Source organism: Furipterus horrens, unplaced genomic scaffold, assembly GCF_987537825.1.
Source record: "Furipterus horrens unplaced genomic scaffold, mFurHor1.1.pri manual_scaffold_6, whole genome shotgun sequence".
Lineage (NCBI taxonomy): Eukaryota > Metazoa > Chordata > Mammalia > Chiroptera > Furipteridae > Furipterus > Furipterus horrens.
Genome location: NW_028327176.1, coordinates 87763519 through 87788944, shown reverse-complemented (window position 1 = coordinate 87788944; position 25426 = coordinate 87763519). Strand labels below are relative to the sequence as shown.

The 25426-nt window shown below is 39.7% G+C and overlaps 1 protein-coding gene across 1 annotated transcript in view; it reads left to right on the top strand.

Annotated features, from left to right (window-relative positions):
• NUDT3 (nudix hydrolase 3) overlaps positions 1-25426 on the top strand; it is a 111505-nt gene that overhangs the window by 46356 nt on the left and 39723 nt on the right. Inside the window, exon 2 of the mRNA XM_090282236.1 lies at positions 20832-20942. Within this exon, the coding sequence (XP_090138362.1) occupies positions 20832-20942 (111 nt within the window). The remainder of the gene's footprint in view (positions 1-20831; positions 20943-25426) is intronic.

Here is a 25426-nt window from a genome sequence, read left to right as displayed (position 1 = left end):
GCCTGGACCGGGAATTGAACCCATGACCTTTTACTTTGCAGGATGACACCCAACCAACTGAGCCACACTGGTTGGGGAAAATTAATTTCCCCTTCATCACTTGATTGTGCTTATATATGGAATGAATATTATTTTAGTTGTAACCTATAAAAATTTGGTGTTACTTCTTTGAAGTAATAAACAGTAATAATAGTTAGGAGCCTCATTACAACAGTAACTAAAAAGAGTAAACTAAAAAAATGTGTAAGATCTGTGTAATAAAAGCTTTAAAAATGTTACTGAGAGGACTTGAATAAATAAAAATGTACCAGATAATTAGGTAGGAAGGTTCAAGATCATAAGTTATCAGTTCTTGCTAAATTACTCTATAACTTGATTCTTGTGAAATTGCAAGTATTTTTCTTTAAACCGCCCAAGCAATTTCTAAAGTTCAGATGGAGCCCTGATTGGTGTGGCTCAATGAGTTAGGCATCATTGCACAAACGGGAAGGTCGCCGGTTTGATTCCAGGTTAGAGCACATACCCAGGTTGCTGGCCAGGTACCCAGTTGGGGGCATGCAAGAGGCAAGCAATCAATGTTTCTATCCCTCTTTTTCTCCCTCCCTTCCCTTCTCTCTAAAAATAAATTTTAAAAATCTTTTAAAAAAAATTTAAAACATACAGATGGATAAGCAAACATAGAAGAATAGTAAATTCTGAAAAAGAAGAGTGAAGGGTAGGAGTGGTGATGTGTAGTCCAATTAAACCATGTTGCAAAGCTTTGACACTTGAAATAGAATACTAGTAAACTGGGTCATGAGTAGAGAAATGAATTAATAGAACAGAATAGATCATCTAGAAATAGATATCCATGCATATAGGAACAACTGGCAGGTCATACAGAAAAAAATAAAGCTGGAATCTTTTTTCATGTTTATATCAGAATAATTTGCATTGTAGATAAGAGGTATAAACATTTGAAAACAACCATAAGTTGCTAGAAGAAAACATGGAGTGGAACAGGACCTTCTAATTAATTATGCTATCTAATTTAAGTCACATAAAGAAAAGACTGGAAGGACCTGTGTTAAGTGGAAAGCTACACCTCGTTAATGAACTAGAAGATACTACAGTTCTCCCCAAATTAATGTTAGTTTTGTGTTACTAATCAAAATGCCAGCAGGGCTGTTTTTTTTTTTTTTTTAATACACTCATTCAAATACACACACACACACATATGAAAATACAAAGGGCTAAGAATAACCAAGACATAAATTTTTTTTTAAATACTTGTATTACGAAAAATGTCAAACCTGTACAAAAGTAGGTTGGATATTATAATGTGCCCCTACTTACCCCTCACTCAGTTTCAACTGTTATCAATGCATGGTCAGTTTTGTTTCATATATATCCCTAACGACCCCACCCCTTCCTGTATTGTATTGGATCAAATCTTAGGTATCATATATTGATTTCATTCATAAGTTTTTAGTAAGTACTTGTAAAAGAGATCACTCTTAAAAAACAACACAATATCATAATCATACCTAAAAACATTTATATAGTAAAGACAGATAAATGACTTAACCTGTGTAAAACTGAACTCCTGGTATTACTCTCCAAACCTGCTCTTCCCATTGTTTTCTCATTTTATCCATTTGCTCAGGCCTAGGAACTGGAGTCATCCTTGACTTCCTTCTTTTTCTCCTATTCCACATCAGGAATCCTGTGGCTCTACCTTTGAAAGTAGAGTTGGTATGTTATCACTTCTCACTGCTCCCACTTTACCTCTTTAGTCTAAACCATCTTCGCTTATCTCCTTAGACTGTTATAGATCTTCCTCACTGGACTCCTGTTTCCATCCTTGTTGCATCTTGCAGTCTTTTCTCTACACTGCATCCAGTGACTCTTAAAATGTTTGCTCAGAACCCCTCGGGGGTGTTCTTGGATAAGACCCCAAGTTCTTGTTACCTCCTTAACTTGTTCTGTGAAGCCCCCCTCTTTCACCTTTCTCCCTCCTCCCACTCTCTCCCTTGCTCGTTCTGTTCTAGCCACTGTGGCCTCCTTACTTTGACCCCAAGTACCATGTTGCTTAAGGTCAGGACCTTTGATCCTGCAGATGCCCTTTCCCTAGAGAGCCCTACAGCTTGTTTCCTCACTTCTATCAGGTTTATGCTTAATTATCACTCTGAGAGACCTTCTTTGACCTCTTTGTCTGAAAAAGTACTCTGTTAATTTCTACTTCCTTTCAACCTTATTTCTCTTATTAGTACTTATGACCTCCTGACATTTATTATCTTCTTCTCCCATTGAATTCTACATTTCACAGGAACAGGGTCTTTGTTTTGATCATTGCCGTATCCACAGTACCTGCAACAGTCACTGGCACTGAGTAGATATTAGTGAATATTAGTGGAATAAACAAGTGAGTGAATGTATGAAATAGACCAATATAGTCATATGTGGGAAATGGTTTATGTATAGGGCTATTTATTGTAGCATTGTTTTAACAGAAATTGGAAATGTTGATAAAGAGGGCTGGTTAAATAAATTACAGTACATCGCATATAATAAAATCCCCAGTGGTCATTGTATGATTTCATTTATATGAAGATCCAGAACAGGCAGAACTAATCTATGGGAGTATAAACCACAAAAGTGATTGCCTCTAGTTCTGGGGCATTGACAGGAAAGAGGTACAGGGAACTCCCTGGGGAGATGGAAGTGTGGTTTCAGGTGCCTCCATTAGACTCAAAAAATTGTGCCCTGACGATCCATACACTTCAGTGTACGTGAATTATACTTCAGTTACAACAAAATGCAGTTCCTAAAAATGAAAATCAAATGGAAGCAAATAAATTTGTATATTAAGTTTTTGGCATAATCATATAAAAAATAAATCTTTCCTATCACTTTAAAACAGTGTTTTGATTGAACATGTCTAGTGGGATCTGTATTCTAGAAAAAGAACTACAGAGAAATCTTAAACTATGCTTAGTACTTTTATGTTTAATAGTATTGTTAATTTGAAACTATTAAATTATAGGACAAGTCAAAAGACAGTTATACTGTTATCGTCAGCATAAGAAAAAATAAGCATGAAATCCAAGAAGTTAAAAAGTTCAGTAACTTTAAATCTGACAGGCAAATATTAGTATGATCCATAATTTTTCTCTTCAATTCTTTATTCTTTTCTTTCTAATAATAATATATTTCCTACCTGTCATTGAGCAGCCTTAGAAGTATTGGTAACACAGGACCTAAATTGAGGTCTTTAAATATTATTTTCCACTAAAAAGAACCAGGGTTCCTTAAGGAAATGGCTGAATTCAGATCTAGGGCAGGAAATGTTTAAGCTGAGCCTGAGAGATCTAACAGTGACAAAAAGCAAGAAAACTAACCGAGATTAAAAATTTGTATCATATCAAAAAGACATAACAAGATTTCCAAAACATTACCAGTAGAATCTGGGTAGTAGGCATATGGGTGGTTACTGTATATTTCTTTCAATCTAGCTGTGTGCTTGAAAATTTTTATAATGTAGTGCTGGAGAAAAAAGGAGACAGGAGCCAACCTGTAGCAGCTCTTGCTAGCTAAAGATGGAAGCACCAAAAGATTAGTGACTACAGTTGATTGAAACATATGAAATATAAAAATCTAGTTAATGATACAATAATGAAAGTATCTGGAGGTGGCTTGGACACACACTCATTATTCTGAAAATTAGTAAATGAAAAGAAGTCAAGCATTTATCTTCCTTTTTTATAAGGGTAATCAAACAGTGGATGAAGGAAGTTTCTTTATAGAGTTCCAGCTAATTAATAAATATAGAAGGGACAATATAATTAGAAAATTACCACTTGCATATCCTAATGTAATCATGGCTGTAGATAATATTGGGTTGACCAAAAAGTTAATTTGGTTTTTTCTGTAAGATGGCTCTAGCAGCACTTAGTTGTCTTTAACATCGTTCAAAACAATTTTGTTAGACTGTATTGTGACAGCTGTCATATCAGCATGCGTTTAAAAAAAAATCAAAATTGGTGAATTTTTGTGTATTCATTTTAATATTGAAGATGGAAGAAAATGTGCAACATTTTCAGCATATTATTCTTTATTATTTCAAGAAAGGTAAAACGCAACTGAAATGCAAAAGATTGTGCAGTGTATGGTGAAGGTGCTGTGACTAATTGAATGTGTCAAAAGTGGTTTGTGAAGTCTTGTGCTGGAGATTTCTTACTGGACGATGCTCCATGGTTGGGTAGACCAGTTGAAGTTGATGGCAATCAAACCAAGGCATTAATTGAGAACAAGCAACGTTATACCACACAAGAGATAGCTGACATACTCAAAATATCTAAATCAATAGAGTTATTGGTGAAAATGAAAAATGTGTCTATTATTTTATGGAAAAAATCATATGGACTTTTGGACCAATTCAATATATGCTAAAACCATGGAATGAAAGGTTGATGATGAGTTCTGTAATGGATAGATCATGTGACAACACTTGAAACCAGAGTTTCAGCTTCTCTTCACTAGAACTGTTGCTAGACCTTATGTATCTCACAGTGGGATGAAGTTTTCTTGCCAAAACTCCAATTGCAAACCTGATTAGGCTTCCAGATCTATTGACCTGAGTACAGGAAATATGGGAGGATGAAGGAGGAAGTTAAATATTACCGCAAGAGAAGGTATTAGTAAATGAGGAATATGGGAAACCCTACAAGATAAATGATCTGTTTTCTTCAACAAATAAATGGCTTGAAAACAAAAGGCCAGGAGCGGGAACTGTTTTATGTATTATTTGTTTATTTTTAAAGTATTTTATTTATTTTTAGAGAGAGGTAAAGGGAGGGAGAAAGAGAAGGAGAGAAGCATTGATGTGCAAGAGAAACATCAATTGGCTGCCTTTTGCACCTCCCCCAGCTGGGAACCTGGCCCACAACCCGGGCTTGTGTCCTGACCAGGAACCGAACTGGTGACCTCCTGTTTTGCAAGACGCCTAACCCACTGAGCCCCAGTAGTCAGTACAGGGAGGGAACTGTTTTAGATTGGGTGTCATATCAACCAAATGCAGTGTTTGGACCTGATTTTAATCTTCATATAAATAAACCAATTGTAAAACAGCATTTTTGAAGTGGTTGGAGAAATTTGAATATAGCCTGTTTATTAGATGATTAAAGGAATTATTAATTTTGATAGTTACTAATAAGATTGTAGTTTTTTAAAGTTCTTATCTTTTAGTGTTATACAACTGAAGTATTTAGTGGTGACATATATTGATATCTTGGATTTGCTTTAAAATACACCATAAGCGGAATGTTAATAATTGAAGCTGAATAATGAAGACTTGGAGATTTGTTATATTTTCTATCTACTTTTGTGTAAGTTTGGAATTTTCTAAAGATGTTTTAAAAATACCAAATAGTCTCTCTCTCTTTTTTTTTCTTTTAAAGAGGAGACTCTTCAGTATGTACTAATGAAATGATCTTTATAATTTAAGTGAAAAAGTAAGGTAGTGCATATGGTGAGTTATTACTTGGGTTAACAGAGAGGAAAGAAAAGAATAAGTATTTATACTCATGTATGCTAGAATATCTCAGGAAGTCTTCATAAGAAGCCCCTCTGGGACAGCGGTAGTAGACAAGGCTTGTGTAGTGTGCACTGTTGAAAAAATAGATTCTCAAAAAAGTAGAAGTAGGAACCACAATTCTAGACACATACACCTGTATATATATATATATATATATATATATATAGAATAATAGAATGTTAATGCTGAAAGGGTTTTAGAGATTATTTGCACCATCTCATTTTAAAAGTAGGAAAGCTGAAGTCTGGAGAAATACTCTTTTTTTCCTTCCCAGTTTTGTGCCTGATTGGGGTAAAAGACAGAACTGTAACCCAAGACTCCTGACTGTCCTCTATATATAGTAGACAGCGTACAACTGTGGTTTAAACTTTGACATCTTAAGTTAGATTGAAATGTGATTAATGTCTTGGTGCTACTTTCGGGACACAATACCTGCCTTTTTACACTGTGTTCCTATTGTTCTAAGACTGTGGGAAGATAATGTAGGTTATGGGTGTCAGGAATGCTGTTGCTATGGCTTTGTTTTAATGACCTCCAGAAACCTTAGTGTTCTAAGTATTCCATTCACTCCATTTGGCTTTCAGAAATGTCCTAAGCTATGATGATTGTCATTCTTCTTGGTCAATTATAAGTCTCATATGCTTATTCTAAAATATTCAAGCTTACAAAAGGTTTTAAAGTGAAATGCCTCCTCCTCCTCAGCGCGCCAGTTGCTCTGTATAGAAGCAGTCATTGTTTCTCAGGCGAAGGCTTTCAAATAGACATTTAAATTGAGGTTTTGAAGTTCCATCACATACAGAGAGGGTAGGAAGCCTAACTTCTCTTATAGGTCCCTCAAACTTTTTTCTTTTTCACATGATCCTCTCCTGTATTTCTCTCTCTTGAGAAATGGGTATCTCTTCTCTACCTGTTGACCCCACTAAGATTTCGTAGCCTCTACATCCCTTTCATGGCACCCTCGTCTCTGTTCCTCTGATTGCTATCTCCTAAATATGACTTGAGTCCACTTGCTGTTCCCCATCTCCAGGGATGCTGATTATATCCAGACCCCTCATCCTCTCTAACTGACCTGTTCATCCCACCTCCAGCCCATCACTCATTCAGCCTCCAGATTCAGGTTTCTGAAACACAAGTAAGATTGCCATTTTCCTCCCCCCAAATCAGGGAGGATTCCCAGTTGCCATAACCTTTTGGTGCACTCACCATATAAACTTTTTATATTGGTCCCAGCCTAATTTAGCAGCTTCCTTCCATCATGCACTCCACACTATATCAAACCACCCGAGTTCCTCAGTATACCCTGGCTGGTGTTTCCTGCATCTGCTATTGCAACTGCAGTGCCCATTGCCTGGAACACCTCTATTTTCTGGGATCACTAATTTCCTCCTCTAGGCCCAGCTAAAATGTTCCCTCTTGAAAAGTGCTCTGAGACTCTCAGAATCTTATTTCCTCCGTAACAGTCCTTATCAGCATTAAGTTGTGACTGCTCAGGCCCTTCATTAGATCAAGGGTTGAAAAACTTTTTCTATAAAGGACCAGATAGTAGACACTTTTGGCTTTGTGGGCCACATGATCTCTGTCAAAACTGCTCATCTTTCCCATTGTAGCTTGAAAGCAGTCATACAGTGCAGGTAAATGAATGAGCATAGCTGTGTTTCAATGAACTTTATTATTTATGGACACTGAAATTTGAATTTCATACAAATTCACATGTCAAATATTCCTCTTTAGATTTTTTTCAACCTTTTGAAAGACTATTCTTGGATTATGGGCCATACAAAAATAGGTGGTATGCTAGATTTGGCCTATGGGCCAGTTTCCAGTCCTTGCAATAGAGGGTGGACTGGTCAGGGGTAGGCTTTGTATATTTATGTACATCTCTGCCACCCACACTCACCCCTGCCTTGGTTCATTTCTAAAGCAAATAATAACTAGACAGCAGTTGTTTGTGGAATAAACGCTCAAGTAAGGAATTACCTAGATATGATAGATTCTAAAGAAATGTGGAAAATAGTAGAGCTTCATATTGAGAATTAGTAGTCATTATATATATTAATAAATGTTTTCAGAAGAGAAAATGTGAGAAGGTCCTCTCTATGTATAAGACAACTCTGCCAGGAAAGAGCTAATAAATAAGCAAATACTCTGCACATGGGAGAGAATTGAAAAGTGCTCCAAATCCTTGATTTGAATCAAAGATTAGGTTAAAATGCCTTCTCCATCTTTTCCTTTTCCTTACACCTGGCCTGAAGAAAACAGTGCCATGTCTTTTATCCAGGGGCAGTTATGTTTTCAGAGGGTTAGTGTAGGTTTAGCTACATCATGGATTTAATGGGCTCTCAGTGGCTTGGTGGTCCCAGTCAGGCATGTAGACCATGGTTTGAATCCTGGCTCAGCACTGACTCTTTCTGTGCCCCTTGCTACCTTACCAAATAATCTAAGGCTCGGTTTCCTCATTGCTGTAATGGCGAAAATAACATAATACCTGGCTTGCATGGTTGCTTGAAAATAGAGCTAGTATAGTAAAAATAGAATATCTAAAACCCAGCCCTGGCTGGTGTGGTTCAGTGGGTTGAATATTAGCCTGCAAATTGAAAAGTCTCCGGTTCAATTCCCAGTCAGGGCACATACCTGGGTTGCATGCCAGGTCCCCATTTAGGGGCACGAGAGAAGCAACTGATTGATGTTTCTGATGTTTCGCACATCAGTGTTTCTCTCCCTCTATTTCTCCCTCCCTTACCCTCTCTCTAAGATAAAGTAAATAAAATCTTTTAAAAATATATCTAGCCCTGGTTGGTATGGCTCAGTGGATTAAGTGCTGGTCTGCAAAACAAAGGGTCACTGGTTCGATTCCCGGTCAGGGCACATGCCTGGGTTGCAAGCCAGGTCCTCAGTTGGGGGCACGCAAGAGGCAACCACACATTGATGTTTCTCTTCTTCTCTTTCTCCCTCCCCTCTCTCTAAAAAATAAATAAAATCTTTTTTAAAAATCACTTTTTAAAAATGTGTAAAAAGCCAGCACATGGCTTAAAGTAGGCACTGAATGCATACTGCCTGCTGCTGTTATATATTTCCCTTGGTAACAGTCTGTTTTTTTTGAGTGTTTAGAAGAGTTGTGGGAGGGGGTCAAGGTTTATAGGAACACATTGGATGTTCCAGTAAGTTATATTCAAACAGTGTACTTTCAGTCTTTATTTTTATATAACCTGAGGATATGGCCACGTTTACTGGTTTCTTTAGTCTTCTTTTTAGAAAGAAAAGTCATTGAATACCAGGCAATATAAAGTGTTACATGTGCTTATCTTAATATTTAGACATTAATATGGGAAGACAGGGCAGGACACTCACTTAGAAGTCCAGTGTTATACTCCATACCCTGGGACTCATACTTAAGAACGAAAACTGTGTATAGTAGTTGGTGTGTGTCACTACCTTTTCATATTGTTCTTGAAATCCTTGTTGCTCCCAAAGTAAAAATTGTCAGAATATATGTTCACAGCACAGTATGTTTCTTTGGACTAGGCACAGGATTTCCTTTTTTGTTAAGTAAATAACCTGATTAGATAAAGTGAAGGGATCTTTATAAGGCTTTTTATAAACTGTTTATGTCTACTTGTTCCTCCTTTTAGCAGTATTTTGAGCTCCCGTGTAGAAAAGAAAAAAGCTAATGGGTAAAATGGCTATAAAATTCTAGGAACTGAAAATACTAATGCTTGGCCCTGTAATAATTCAGTGATTTAATTTGAACAGGTTACTTTATCTCATACACCACTTTACTCATTTTTTGTTTAAAAGGGTCGTTCTGTACGAGAACTTGCAGCAGATGGTTCTTTTTTTTTTTTTTTAAAGGCAACTTCTACTTATCTGGGATCCAAGCAGGTGCAGATGACTATTCACTATTATGTTGGTCTTATTTTTAAGAAGGGACACATAAAAGATCAGAAAGAGCAGTCTGCAGGGCATATCATAGATCTGATAGGGTGCAGTCCTTGTGCCATCTGAGACACCAGAAGAGCTCTCTGGCCGTAATAGCAGAGCTGAGGGGCTGTCAACTGCTGGGGGCATTACATTGTTGGAAATGAGATCATGTTTTCAGTTTTCTGGAAATTAGTAATATGTCTAAAATATAGAGCTTGCTAATCAGCATTTCCTGTGATGTAAATTATCACCATATATAATCTAAGTTTTAAGAAAACTATTTCCAGAACTTTAATAATCTGGGTTAGCTGGAATATATTTGCCAGTACTATACTCTTGGTGGTGGAAATGGAAACTTGCGTGACACCAAGGGTAGGTAGGGGTAATGGGGATAGCTCCTCTAGTTAGAGCTCTGCAAATGCACATATTCTGCATTGGTTAGTCTCATCCTGGCTGGAAGAGTCTGAGACTGTTGTTTCCCAAATCTCAGTCTCTAGTCCACATGTATGGTTGTCAACTAGAAACATTCATTAGACATCTCATAAACTATCAAATTCCTGTGTTCAGAGGACAGCCTCCCTGTGGTTCCCTCCTCCACTGGCCTGTTCACATTCTCCCTGGGAGGGCAGCTCCACTATTGATCCAGCCCTCAATCTGTCAGTCACTTGGTCCTGTGGATTCTTCCTTTTGTATATCTGAAAACCTGTCACTTTCTTCTAACTTCCACTTCTGTCCTCATTCTTTCTCAACCTGAATTAACTGCAGAAACCCATTTTATTACCGTGTTTGTCTATCACCAGCCCAAGTCAAAGTGACTTTTTTAAAACCCAGATTGTGCCATGTCATTTTTTCCTTTTTTTTTATTTTTTTATTTCAAGGATATGTTTATTGATTTTTAGAGAGAGAGACATCAGTGTGAGAAAGAAACATCAATCGGTTGCCACCTGCATGCGCCCTGACCAGGCATCGAATCCACATCCTGGGTATGCCCTGACTGATGTCCAACCTGCAACCTTTTGGTGCACAGGAGATGCTCCAACCAACCAAGCTGCCCACTCAGGGCACATTATGTCATTTCTTAAATCACTTCAATGACTTTTTTCATCATTTTTAAGTTGCCATCCAAACTCTTTATAATTGGACCCTTGCCTTTTTTCAGCCTCCGTAAGTAGTCCTTTCTGTATGCTGTCTGCATTCCTTTTTAAAAGCAGTTGTTTGTTCAGTCATTGGTCCATTCTTTCATTTGCTCTTCAGACATTTATCAGCCACTTGTATGGGTCAGGCTCTATGCTTAGGAATTGGGTGTGAGGCAGCCAGCAGAACAAATCCTTAGACATTTCACTGACCTATCACTTTATTAATCAGACTAGGCTATGCTGCAGTAACAAATTTACCCCAGAATCTCCTTGTTTTAACACAACGGTTTATTCCTTGTTATGGTGCCTATCAATTGTAGGTTTTCAGAGGCTCTGCTTCACCCAGGAACTCTCTTCCATTCTGGGACTCAGGCTTATAGCTTCGCCAAATGGAACTTACCATGCCCTTGAGCACTGTGACAGGAAGAGAGAGATGGATAGACTTATCCCTGCCTCAGAGCAGAAGTGACATGTCACATTTCATTAGCCAGATCTAGTCAGATGGCCCCACCTAACAGCAAGGGGGCTGGATGCTATAGGTAAGAACATGAAATATTTAGTGAGCATTATGGTTTCTGGCACAGTCACTGAAATATATTTAGTCACCTGACTTCTTGTTGGTCTCATCCACTGGACTTTAAATTTCTCAAGAGCTGAGGCTCTATTTGCCTTGGTTTTGTGTCCCAAGCACATGGGTTCAGAGTAGACTTCTGATGATTTTTTTTTCTAGTAAATGTTCTTCTTGATCTTGGATTCATCTCACGTCACTTCCTTTAAGAAACCTTCCCATACCATCCCTCTACTGCTCCCCACAGCCGGGGCTAGGTGTCTCTTTTCATACCTCAGCCAAAGCGCTCCTTACCCTGTGTTATTACTCTTTTTATTTTTTTCCCCCTTTCTTTCTCCACTCAGTTTCATTAGGTCGGGGACTATGGCTTTCTTTTACATTCTTTTGAAAATTTGTATTAAGCAATATTAAAGCAATTTTTTAAAACTAAAGATAAAGCATTACTGTTTTGGCTGAGCCCTTTATGAAAATCTCCCCCATTAGGTTTACAATTTCCACGTAATTCTTTATTTTTTTTATTATATTTTATTGATTATGCTACTACAGTTGTCCTGATTTTTCAGTATTACCCCCTTCCACCCAGCACCCCCCGACCCCCACTCCCTCAGGCAGTACCCTCACCATTGTTCATGTCCATGGGTATATAAGTTCTTTGGCTACTGCATTTCCTATACTGTACTTTACATCCCCATGGCTGTTCTGTAACTACCTATTTGTACTTCTTAATCCCCTCACCTCTTCACCCATTCTCCCCCACCCCCCTCCCATCTGGCAACTATCAAAATGCTCTCTCTATCCATTATTCTATCTCTGTTCTTCTTGTTTGCTTAGTATGTTTTTTAGATTCAATTGTTGATAGATATGTATTTTTGCCATTTTATTGTTTGTAGATTTGATCTTTTTTTTCTTAAATAAGCCCCTTTAACATTCCATATAATAATGGTTTGGTGATGATGAACTCCTTTAGTTTTTTCTTGTTGGGGAAGCTCTTTATCTGCCCTTCCATTCTAAATAATAGCTTTGCTGGATAGAGCAATGTAGGTCCCAGCTTTTCATGATTGAATATTTCTTGCCAGTCCTTTCTAGCCTGCAAAGTTTCTTTTGAGAAATCAGCTCAGTCTTACGGGAACCCCTTTGTAGGTAACTAACTATTTTTCTCTTGCTGCTTTTACAATTCTCTCTTTATCTTTAACCTTTGGCATTTTAATTATGATGTGTCTTGGAATGGGCCTCCGTGTATCCATCTTATTTGGAACTCTCTGTGTTTCTTGGACTTGACTATTTCCTTCACCAAATTAGAGAAGTTTTCTTCCACTATTTTTTCAAATAGACTTCCAATTTCTTGCTCTTTCTCTTCTCCTCTGGCACCCCTATGATATGAATCTTAGAATGCTTGAAGTTGTCCCAGAGGCTGCTCACACTGTTCTCATTTCCTTGGGTTCTTTTTCCTTCTTCTTGTTCTGATTGATTGTACTTTGCTTATGTTCCAAATCATTGATTTGATTGTTGGCTTCATCCACTCTATTGTGGTTTCCCTGTAAAACTGTTCTTTATTTCAATTAGTGTATCCTTCATTTCTGACTGGATCTTTTTAATGCTCTTGAGGTCCTCGCTAAGTTCCTTGAGCAACCTTATAACCAGTGTATTGAACTCCAATCTGAATAAATTGATTGTCTCCATTTTGTTTAGTTCTTTTTCTGGAGTTGTGATCTTTCTTTCATTTGGGCCATGTTTCTTTGTCTCCTCATTTTGGTAGCCTCCGTGTGTTTGTTTCCGTGTATTAGGTAGAGCTGCTTTGACTTTGTATCTTGGTAGTATGGCCTAATGTAGCAGGTGTCCTGTAGGGTCCAGTGGCACAGTTTCCCTGTCACCCAAGCTGGGTACTCGACGTGTGCCTTTGTGTGGGCTGAGAACACCTTCCTCTTGTAGTTGAGACTTAGTTGCTGTTGGCAGGTCAATGGGAGGGATTTACCCAGGCCAGTCAGCTGCAAGGACTGGCTGTGACCACTGACCCCCAATCTCTGCCCTGCATGGAGTATCAGCTGTTCAGAGGCAGGGTGGTGGTGCTCTGACATGGTCTGTAGCTGTCCACTGGGTGCACTGGCCCTGGGGTTTCCCAGGTGGTGCAGGCCAAGGTCACCCCCACCTGTGTTTTGCCCAGGGCCACCCTGCCTGGGCTATAAAGTAATCTGAGATGGCTGCTACTTGTGCTGGGCTTGGAGATTCCCAGGCGAAGCCAAACTGTGAATTTAGGCTTGCTGCTGCTAGTGCTGGGCCTGGGACTCGCTGAAGCCTTCTGTTGCTTGTTTGGTAGGATTTAGGAAGCTGTGAAGCCTGAACCAAGACCAGCCATTCATATGGAAAAGCAGCTTGGGTGGGCCTGTAAATTGGGTAGTGCAGAGTCTCAGGATCTCCAAGGCAGGACAAACAGTGTGAGCCAGGTTGATGGAATCTCAGATATGGCACCAGCTTGCTGGCTCTGTGGGGGGAGCATTTAGCAAAGGGACAATGACCTCTGCTCGTCTTGATGCCAGACACTTCAGTTTCTCCCTGTATGCCACTGGTTTCTTTCAACTTGCTACCCAGGTGCTAGAGCCCAGAGGGAGTAACTCTGAGTAGGTGAGCCTGTGTGTGGGTTCTCTAAGAGGAACTGCTTGGGGCTCCAGCAATTTCTTCCACCAACTCAATCCCCATTGGTTTTTGCAGCTAGAAGTTGTGGAGACTTATCTTCCTGGCACTGGGACCCTGGGCTTGTGTGTCTAATATGGCGCTGGGACTCCTCACTCCCAAGATATCCTGAATTTTTATCCTCCGTATGTGGATATGGGACCAGCGCATTCTGCGTCTGCTTCCCCCCTACCAGTCTGGATGGATATGGTTTCTTTAATTCTGTAGTTGTCAGACTGTCATTTAGCTTGATTTGTGATGGTTCTGAGTGATGGTTGTTCTATATTTTAGTTGTAATTTTGATATGGTTGTGCAAAGAGGGGAGCTAGGTCTTCCTACACTGCCACCTTGACCAGAGCTCCATTTCTTTATTCTTCACTGCACACATGTCTTTAATCAATATAATGATTTTTCTCTCTGTCCATGTGTATAACAAATTTTTTGATGCAGGGTCATATGCATCATGAATCCAGTCATTCATATGTCAGTGGTGTGTTCTGTGGGTATGTTTATGCATCTCTGCATGCACTGATATCACCTGTCTCAATAACAAGTTTTATAAAAGTTCTGATACCTGGTTGGCCAGTGCTACTCTGATCTGCCTCAAAATTGCAGAAGTTTTAATTTCTGCATCTCCTGTTGCTAGCTCATGATAATGCTTAATGAGTGTTTGTTGAATAAATGACAAATTCTATTTTTTTCTTTAGTGTTTCATTTTCAGAATCTTTTTGGAGCTTTACCATTTAATTTCTTTTTAAATAATTTTGTATTTAAAAATCAGGCTTCTGAGTAAGTATTTAGTGACCAGAACACCACTTCTATTTTATAAAGTAGGAAGGAAGTAAAGCCTCTGGCTAAAGTAAAGAATATTTTGGGTGTTTTTCATTTCCAGTAAATATTTGATGGATAGTCAGGGAAACTTACTGGGGAGAACTATATTGATATTAATATTTGCTTTCAAGTGTAACTATAAAACCTCAGTATTACATAGAATCTTACCTCATATAGGTTATGGTTTGAGTATGCAAAACGATAACACTTGCAAGATTTACTGATTAATATTTCATACTGATTGAAATTTAGAAATTAAATTATACTTTGTTAGAGGTTTTTATTTCTTTGCTTTAGGTTTGAAATATCCCTGTAATAAAGGTCTTTCATTTGAGCTCTGACCTGACTGGGTGGTCCTAGGCAGCCTTTGAAGCAAATGCTTAGGTTTACAATGGCTGGTAAACAGTTTGCCAGGAAGTGGGGAAACTGTAGGAAGAAAGACTACATATTATTTATATAATAAATCAATGAATGATTAACTCCCTTTTCTACTTTTTTTTCTGAAATCTTCCTTGCAGATTAGAAAGATATGTCTTGAATGCCATTGTCTAGAGTTATCTTTCAAGGAATTTTTTAAAAACTTTTTAACTTGAATTAACAAATGTAATTATATTTGGGTTCTTTTTTTGACAAAGAATTTTTTTAAAATATAAGATTGTCCATAGGAGAAACTGGGGGAGAATGGGTGTAGCAATGATCCCCTTTATCTTTTATGGAAATAGTATATTACTATAGCTTTATAAATTAATATTATAAAACCAAGGATAACTTTCTGGAAGGCCACTCTCCATGAGTATAAACTCTAAAGAAGAAAGTGGCATTGACTCTGTTAACTTTTAAAGAATTACTGTGATCTTAAAACTAGTTTTATTTTATTGAGGTGAAGTTCATGTAACATAACATCAGCCATTTAAAAATGAACAAGTCAGTGGCATTTAGCAACCACCACCACTTCTATCTAGTTTCAAAACACTATCATTCCAAAATAAAATCCGGTGTCTTAAGTTCCTGTACAGAACAGCTGCATGAGTACCAGGAGCTCATGAATATCGCCATTCTTTGGTAACAGCCAATCTGAATTCTGTCTCTACGGATTTACGTATTCTGCATATTTCATACAAATGGAATCATCAATATGTGACTTTTTGAGTCTGGCTTTCACTTAGCATAAAGTTTTCAAAGTTCATCCACTGTGTAGCCACATTTTGTTTATCCATTCATTCATTGATAGACATTTGAGTTGCTTCTGCTTTTTGGCTATTGTGAATGATGTTGTCATGAACATTTGTGTGTGTTTGAGTACTTGTTTTTAGTTCTTTGGGGTTTTCAGTTCTGAGAGTGGAATTCCTAGATCATATTTTAATTTTATGTTTAACTTTTGAGGAGCCACCAAACTGTTTTCCACAGTGCCTGAACTTTTACATTCCTTCCAATAATTATAAGGGTTCTGATATCTCTACATCCTGTCAGTACTTGTTATTTTTAAAATGATAGCTATTCTAGTGGGAATAAAGTGGTATCTCATAGTGGTTTACTTTGCACTTCCCTAGTAACTAATGATGTTGCATCTTTTCATGTGCCTCTTGGCTATTTGTATGTTTTCTTTAGATAAATGATGTCTGTCTTTTTGTTGTTGAGTTGTAAGAGTTCTTTATATATTGGATATTATATACCCTTATCATATAGGTGACTTGCAAAAATTCTTTCCCACTCTATAGGTCATCTTTTCATATTCTTTTTTAAAAATGTATTTTATTGATTATGCTATTATAGTTGTCCCAATTTTTCCCACTTTGCACTGCTCCACCTGGTACCCCTCATTCCTTCTAGTAATCACCCCATGCCCCCGAGTTCATGTCCATGGGTCTTTGGCTACTCCATTTCCTATACTCTTCTTAACATCCCCCTGTCTGTTTTGCACCTACAAATTTGTACCTTTTTCCCCCCACATTCTTAATAATGTCCTTTGGTGCACAGATGTTTTTGATTTTGATGAAGCCCTATTTATTTTTTCCTTGTTGCTCATGCTTTTGGTGTCATGTCTAAGAATTTGGCAAATCCAAAGTCATGAAGATTTACCTCCGGTTATAGTTTTAGCTCATACATTTAAGCTGTTGGTCCATTTTGTGTTAATTTTTGTATATGGTATAAAGCAGGAGTCCAGTGAGGACTGTTTAAAAATAAAATTTCAGGCAACCTTTTGGGTTCCTCTCAAATCTCTCTCTGGTTCAGCCTCCTCGCCTCCGCTCCAGCCTCCACCATATCCACAAGGGTGACTGCGAAGACCCCATACCTTAGCAGTAGCTCGTACTCAAATGAGACCTGCACCCTCATCAGCTCCTCAGACTATTCCTGGGTGAGCCATGGCTACCTGGTTGGCCTGGGAGTCAACATGAATCTGTCCAAGGGTTACAGCAAGTCTGGGAGTATGGGGAGCATCACAGCTATCCAAGTGAATCAGAGCCTGCTAAGTCCCTGAAGCTGATGTGTACCCTAGCATCCAGGCCGTGCACAACCAAGAGAAGGAGCAGATCAAGAGCCTCAACAAGTTTGTTTACTGTCATCAATAAGGTGCAGAGTCTGGAGCAGCAGAATAAGATTCTGGAGATGAAGTGGAACTTCCTGCAGCTGCAAAAGATGACACAGTAACGTGGACAACATGTTCGAGAGCTACACTGACAACCTTTGGTGGCAGTTGGACACGTGTCCCAGGAGAAACTGAGGCTGGAGGCAGAGGTTGGCAACATGCAGGGGCTGGTGGAAGACTTGAAGAGTAAGTATAAGGATGAGATGAGCAAGCACACAGAGTTGGAGAATGAATTTGTCCTCATCAAGAAGGATGCGGATGAGGCTTACATGAACATGGTTGAGCTGGGGTCACACCTGGAAGGGCTCACTGATGAGATCAACTTCTACAGACAGCTGTATGAAGAACTACAGTCCCAGATCTCTGACATGTCCATAGTGCTGGACCTGGATGACATCATTGGCAAGGTCAAGGCTTAGTACAAAGTGATCACCAACCACAGCTGGGCTGAAGCTGAGGTCACATACCAGATCAAGTATGAGGAGCTGCAGGTGTTGTCTGGGAAACACAGAGATGACCTGCATCGCACAAAGACGGAGATTTCTGAGGTGAAAAATGAACCAGAATATCAGTCGACTCCAGGCTGAGATTGAGGGCCTCAAGGTCAGAGGGCTTCCCTGGAGGCCACCATTGCTGATGCCGAGCAGTGTGGGGAGCTGGCTGTCAAGTATGCTCAGGCCAAGGTGGCCGAGCTGCTCTGAGAACCACTAAGCAGGACATGGCCCAACAGCTGCATGAGTACCAGGAGCTCATGAACATCGAGCTGGTTCTGGATGTAGGGATCACCACCTACCACAACTTGATGGAGGGCGAGGAAAACCAGCAGTAGTCTGGGTTGCAGATCATGAGTATCCATACCAAGACCACATGCAGCTACTCAGGTGGGCTGAGCCTGACTTACGGCAACCTCAGCTATGGCCTGGGCTTTCAGGCCAACATGGGCTCTGGCTCCTTCAGCCACCAGGCAGTGGCATTATCCCCTCTCCAAGACCTCCCCAAATAGCCACAAAGTGGTGAAGAGGGTTGCCCCACGCTGGCAATTACCTAAGGCTCCACCCCACACAATATATGGGTGTCTTTTCTACATAGGCCATAGTACTAAGACAGGGAGTAAAAACAGCTCTACTTAATATACAAAAACAAACACATGGAGGCTGCTAAACGGAGGAGACAAAGAAATATGGCCTAAATGAAAGAACAGAACAAAACCCCATGAAAAGAACTAAGTAAAATGTAGACAGCCAACCTATCAGATGCAGAGTTCGAAACAATGGTTATCAGGATGCTCAGAAAACTCCTTGAGTATGGCAAAAAAATAAAGAAATGAAGGTTACACTAAGTCAAATAAAGAATAATCCACAGGAAAACCAACAGAGAAGGGAATGAAGCCAGGATCTACATAAACGATTTGGAACATAAAGAAGAGCTAAACATTCAACTAGAACAAAAGAAGAAATAAGGATTTTAAAAAGGGGCGGTGGAAAGGCTTAGGAACCTCTGGGACATCTCCAAACGTGCCAACATCTGAATCATAGGGGTGCCAGAAGGAGAAGAGGAAGAGCAAGAAATTGAAAACTTATTTAAAAAAAAATGAAGGAAAACTTCCCTAATTTGGCAAAGGAAATAGACATACAAGCCCAGGAAGCACAGAGAATCCCAAACAAGTTGGACCCAAAGAGGACCATACCAAGACACATAATTAAAATGCCAAACATTAAAGATAAAGAGAGAATCTTAAAGCAGCAATAGAGAAGTATTCAAAGTGATGAGAAGCAAGGATCTACAACCAAGATTACTCTATCCAGCAAAGCTGTCATTTAGAATGGAAGGGCAGATAAATTGCTTCCCAGGCAAGGTAAAGCTAAAAGAGTTCATCACCACCAACCACCAAGCCATTGTTACAGGAAATGTTAAAGGGACTTATTTAAGAAAAAGAAGATCAAAGTCATGAACAGTAAAATGGCAACAAATTCACAGCTATTAACACGTTGTGTACCGGGGAATTTAAATGCCTTTTACATATGATGGGAATTCTCGCCACCCGTATGCAACGTGTTAACAACTGAATCTAAAAAACACACTAAGCAAACAACCAGGACAAGAGCAGAATCATAGATATGGAGATCATTTGGAGGGTTATCAGCTGGGAGAGGGAAGGGGAAGAATGGGGAAATGGTACAGGGATTAGAAGCATAATTGGTAGGTACAGAATAGACAGGGGAAGTTAAGAATAGCATAGAAAATGGAGAAGCCAAAGAACTTAACACACGTGACCCATGGTCATGAACTAAGGAGGGTATTACTGGAGGGAAGGTGGGTTCCAGGTGGAGGGAGGCAAAGGGGGGAAAATTGGGGCAACTGTGATAGCATAATCAATAAACTATGCTTAATTTTTTTAAAGAGAGGTGAGAAATGTAAGTGTGAGAGAGAGACATCAGTTGGTTGCCTCTTATATGTGCCCTGACCAGAGACCAAACCTACAACCCAGGCATGTGCCCTAACTGGGGGTCCAATTAGCGACCTTTCTGTTTGTGAGACTTTGCCCAACTAACTAAGCTATACCAGTCAGGGCAGGAAGTAAATATTTTCTTTTAGGCAACAAAGATGACTGACTGCAGAGTAGAAGTTAAGTGCTGGGGTGGGCTTAGAGGTGAAGGGGTAGGGTAAGGAATATGGTTTGGGATAAGGATGGAGGCTCAAAAGACATCAGAAAGTGGTGGTCCAGGGAACAGTTGAGGATTCCTTTTGTTTTGGAAATAATGCCAACCCAGCTTTTCTCCCAAATGAGGGCAGCTAATTTTGTTTAGCATCTATCTTAGAGGCGGGTAAGGAAGAGGGACTAGGGAAATTCCAGATTTTATCTCAGCCATGACTAAAATGCTGGTTAAGTTTGAAGTAATAAACTATTCTGTAATCAATACTTTTGTGTTTGTTTTTCTTCTTATTTCTTAATAAAATTTTCTAGTGAAAAAATCCAGTTTTATCTCAGCTGACAGCATGATGAAAAGAAATTTTTCTACTTTACATGTAGATGAGTCAGTTAGGCTCTCAGTGCACACTTGGAGCCTAGGGTGGCATGTTGTATTGGCCTTGGCCATCTGATGAAGCAGGAGTTAGGACACACAGGAGTGAGAACCTTGGAGGAAAGTGTTGGGACTGTGGTACCAACCATGGGCTGAGGGTTTCTTTCCGTCTGGCCAGCCCTTCACAACATTCATAAGCTCATTATAGACTATTAAAAAAAAAATTTTGTCAGCTCTGCATTCAAATGGCTTTAGAGAAAGAACGGAGGGAGGGGATAGATAGGACAGGAGTTAGAATCTGAGAGGAAAACAGGTAATGGCCACTGGTTTAGATGCCCTTCTGCTTTTACTAGGCAGATGGTCTGCTTTTTCAAACAGAAATGAAAGCTGCCTTACAAGAAGTGATTTGGAGAGGTATAAACAAAGGGGCCTTAGGGACTTTTACTTTTATGGTGCTTAAACTCTCAATTTGTATGAGTGTATCTTTTGAGGTTTTAACCACTCATGTGACCTGTGTGACTTTCAGGTGCTACTTGTGAGCAGTAGTCGCCATCCAGACCGATGGATTGTCCCTGGAGGAGGCATGGAGCCTGAGGAGGAGCCAAGTGTGGCAGCAGTTCGTGAAGTCTGCGAGGAGGTATACACTGAGAAAAAAGAAAGTGGTATACCCTGTATCATGAACCTTTAATGTCAATAGTTTTTTCATTTGCTACCACTTGCTGATAAACACACTCATGATCATAGAAAGCATTTAACAGTTACCATGTGTCTCCTGTGATCAGGTTCTGACATGGTAATGTTTATCAAGCACCACTTTATGCAAGGAAAGGGCTCATAGTAGTGACGGTATCTAATTATACCAGACAGCCTGTGATTTCCCTTGGCTCTCTTCCAACACTGCATCTCTTACCTGTGGCATAAGATCAAGAATCAAATAGTTCATCAGCCCTAAGAAATAAGAAGAGCAGGCAGTCTTGGTATAAATGGTTCGTTCTCATTAACCTTTGATGAGGAAGAGGCAGCCCTTGTTCTCCTGTGCTTCCTGGGTCCAGGCCATTGAGCAGTGGCTAAAACAACAGTTCTGTTAGCCGGAAGCTGTTAATGGTGTAGCTCAAGAGATAACACCTTTTAAAAAAATTAATCACATGATATTCTACATACGTTTGTTGAGTTTCTGCATCATGCCCAGTATATCTATCTAGATACTCTAGAATAAACAGTCAGAAGAAGTGAAGTCTTAGGCCCTTATTCACTAACTTCAAGAGCTTACAGTTAGACTGGAGAAACTAAGAGTTTGCAATTCAAAACCAGGAGGAAGGAACAAATATTTCCCCATAGCCTCATGTGGCAACACCGTGCTTTGCTCTGTTTATGTTATCTCATTTAGGAACTCCTAATTGGAGGTGTAAGTTTCATTACTCCCATTTACTTCCCCTCACCACATCAGTAGTATTTTTTGATCCATTTCCTTGTTCCAGAGGGGATGTAAGACTGATTCTAAGAACATAAAATAACACTTAAAACAGGTCTAAGTTGTACATTTGTTTTGGGTCCAGCACTTGCTGAAGTACTCTTAGGCTAATCTTACCCTTGGAATACTCAAGGAATTCTTGTCAGTCTCATTTTATTACGTATTTGGTATCTATAACTAGATTGTAATCTCTGAGGACAAAGATTATTTTCTACTTTAAATCCTCCTTTCTGTGCATAGTACACAGCTAGATGAACAAAAAGTAATTACCATAATGCATGCTTCTGTGACAAATGGAATAATAAAAGCCCTGAAGAATACCCAGATGGAAATTATTACCCTTCCTTTTGGAGGATACCAAAGGTTTGGCTATTCGAATAAGTGCGGTAAGGTAATTGGTGGACCTCAACTGCATCCTTTTGATTTAAAACCAATTGGCCCCTATAGGTAGGTTGTAAGGCACTTAAGGCGAGAGTGATGTTCGACAGACTTACTGTGGCAGTTGTGGATTCAGACAGGTTGTTGGAAGACCTGAAATAGAGTGATGGTTGTAGAATTGAAAGAAAGGAAAAAGTTCAAAGATGTTGTGCAAAACTTGCTACTTGGTTTTAGGAGTTGTGGGGGAACTCTGACAGCTCTTCCTTTGTAAAGAGCATTTGGATTTGCTCGTATCTCAGGAAAGCTTCTATTAGTTGTTACTATTCTTGTTTTGTTTTTGAGTGTTATGGCTGAACTGTCGCCAAGTTATGCAAATGCAGCTAAGATGTAGGAAATTAGATGATTGTCTTAGGAAATGAAGTGAGGAAGTAGGACAAAATACAGGGCACCACACCTTTGTGTTCTGGAAATTGTGCATCATCCTTCAATTGGTAAAAGGGAAAATAGAGTGAAGTAGGAGTAGTGTGCTTATGACATGAGAAAGTGAATGATCTAATACAGATAACTAAATGATGCTTCTCATATGTTCACTATCTGATCTACCTTCTTTCTTGAAGGGAATCCTGAGCTTAAAGTTAAACTCAGCCTGCCATTCTCAGCCCTGAAGAGTTCTGTCTGACTTTGAGCAAAATTTCTCCCTCCAGTCAAAGGAGAGTCATTCCATACCTTGTACTTTATTCCATTATATTGAGAGCATAAGAAATGGCCATGGATTGCTTGGACTTTAGGATAAGTTATCAAATGCAAATGTTTGTACAAACAGTAAAAATGAGAGAAATGTTGTCACATTTAAAGTTGTCCCAGAGGTTCCCAAGCCTCTCCTCATTTTTTCAATTCTTGTTTCCTCATTCTGTACTGGTTGACTGTTTATTTTTTCCTTATGTTCCAAGTCATTGATTTGAATCCCGGTTTCCTTCCCTTCACCATTGGTTTTGTGTGGATTTTCCTTTGTTTATTTAAGATAGTCTTCACTTCTTCCCTTTTGCGTTTGCTGTACTTAAGCATCTCTGTCAAGTCTGTGAGCATCTTTATCACCAGTGTTTTGAACTCTGCTTGTTAGGTTGGCTATCTTCTCATCGCTTAGTTCTCCCAATGGAACCTTGATCCATTCCCCCTTTTGGGCCATACTTCTCTGTCTCCTCATCTTGACAGGCTCCTGTGTTTGTTTGCCTCTGTGTCTTAGGTAGAGCTCTCGCACCTGTTATGTTGTAGGGCAGAGCCTTAGGGATTCGTCAGTACAAGGTACCCCTTTTTACCACGTTGTGGCGCTGTGTGTTGGGGAGGGGTCTGAGAGGGATCAATGCTGCCTGCTCAGCACTGGCCCCTTTTCCAGGCACTTCTCCCACTTCCATATGGGACTGGCGCCTCCCTAGCTGTTGCCCTGGCCATCGTTCCCAGAGTGGGTGAGTCTGCGGACCTTCTAGGACTGTGGGAGCCCTTTAAAAAAATGGACTCTATGGAGAGACTGGTAGTTTCTTCCTTTGCCCCAACCCCCACTGGTTAGCACAGTCAGAAGCAATGAGGCTTTATTTTCCCTGGCACTGGAACCGTGAGCTGTGCGGTCTGGTCTGGTGCTAGGAGTGCTCCCCCAGTGTCCCTCCCTACTTTTTAAAATGTGTGACTGTGCTTTCCGCCAGCCTGCTACTACTGCCACCACCACAGCGTGTCCTCTCTGCCCCGGCTCCGTCCCTCCTACCTGTCTGGATGAGTATTTCTTCTTTATATCTTTGCAGCTTGATTTTCTGGAACTTCTGGTTGTCTCCAGTTTTGAAGTAGTTGTATTCCTTCTTAGTTGTAGAGGGAGACGCAGAGTGTCTGTCTAGGCCTCCATCTTGGCCGGAAGTCCAAGAGCTGGGGGATTGATGGACAGAAGGGTGGTACTGGGTGGAGAGGGGCAAAGGGAAAAAAAGTTGGGATAATTGTAATACCATAATTAGTAAAATATACTTAAAAGAAAAGACTTGGAATTAGAGAGGATGTTGGTTGATATTTTTCATTGCCCTTAAAGGGTAGCTTTTGTAAGCAGAATTTACTGTTCAGGGATTTATTTAGTTTTCAAAATGTTACGACTTTTTTAGTGTACACTAGAGCAGTCACATAAATGCCATGGAGGTAGGCACTTTTGGGTTGTAAGGAGCAAACATGCCTAGAGGCCTTTCAGGTAAATGAGGAAGAATATGACAGTGTTGCAGTAGCTGCCCAGCCAGGCTGTGCAGAAATGAAATCTTGGGTCATGGTGCACATGCAGGTCTTGCTCACAGTGGGTGGACAGTGGGAATGCCATGTAGCACAAGCAATCTGGCCACCACATCAGTGGCCCTGTCCCTCCCTTCCATAGTGGAGGAGCTGCCTTGCCAACCACAGCCTCCGGGCTTCTGCTTACCACTTCTTGTTTTGCGTTTTCACTCCCTAGGCACTAATCACCTGTCAGTTGACTCTGTGGATCTCTCTTTCAGTCTTCCTGAGAGAGGCTCTGATTGGCTTTGCCTAGTTATGATGACCTTTGAGCAGAGCTGCCAGGCCACATCATTGGCTTCTGGATGTTTTGAAGATGTGTGCCGTGCCTTTGCCCCAGTTGCTATTTCTTATTCATCTAGCTGGGCTGAGAGTGGTAGATTCATGTGCTATAAAAGCGTAACAATCTGTGGTTAGGTACTGCCTGCAGCATCTCTGCCAAGGGTCCTGTGTATATAGTGAAAAGATATTTATGAACACAGGAATATATTTGCAACCCACTCCTAAGTGATGGAAGCAGGCTACAAAACAGCGTTTATATATGAGACCATTTAATGGTGAAGAAATGTATGTGTAACTATTTGTGTAGAAAGAATAGATAACACTGCTCATACACTTACTACATGCTAAGCTCTGTTCCCAGCATTTTGTATATATTGCCTCATTTAATTCTCACCGTACCCTGTGAGATAGGAACTATTTTTATGTACATTTTATGGATGAGAAAAAACCGAGGTTCAGTGAGATTAAATAGTTTGTCCACACAAATTGTGCTCAGCTAAATGTGCTCAAGGGCTTAGTAAGATTTGCATCCAGAACATCTAGTCAAAGCACCCACACTCCTAATGCTGTGCTCCTTGAAAGAATGTTCACCTACATGTTAACAGTGGTTATCTTTGGGTTAGATCAGATTATCAAGTTTTTCTGCATTAAACATATATTTATTTTGTTACTAGGAGAATTTTCTATATTAACAT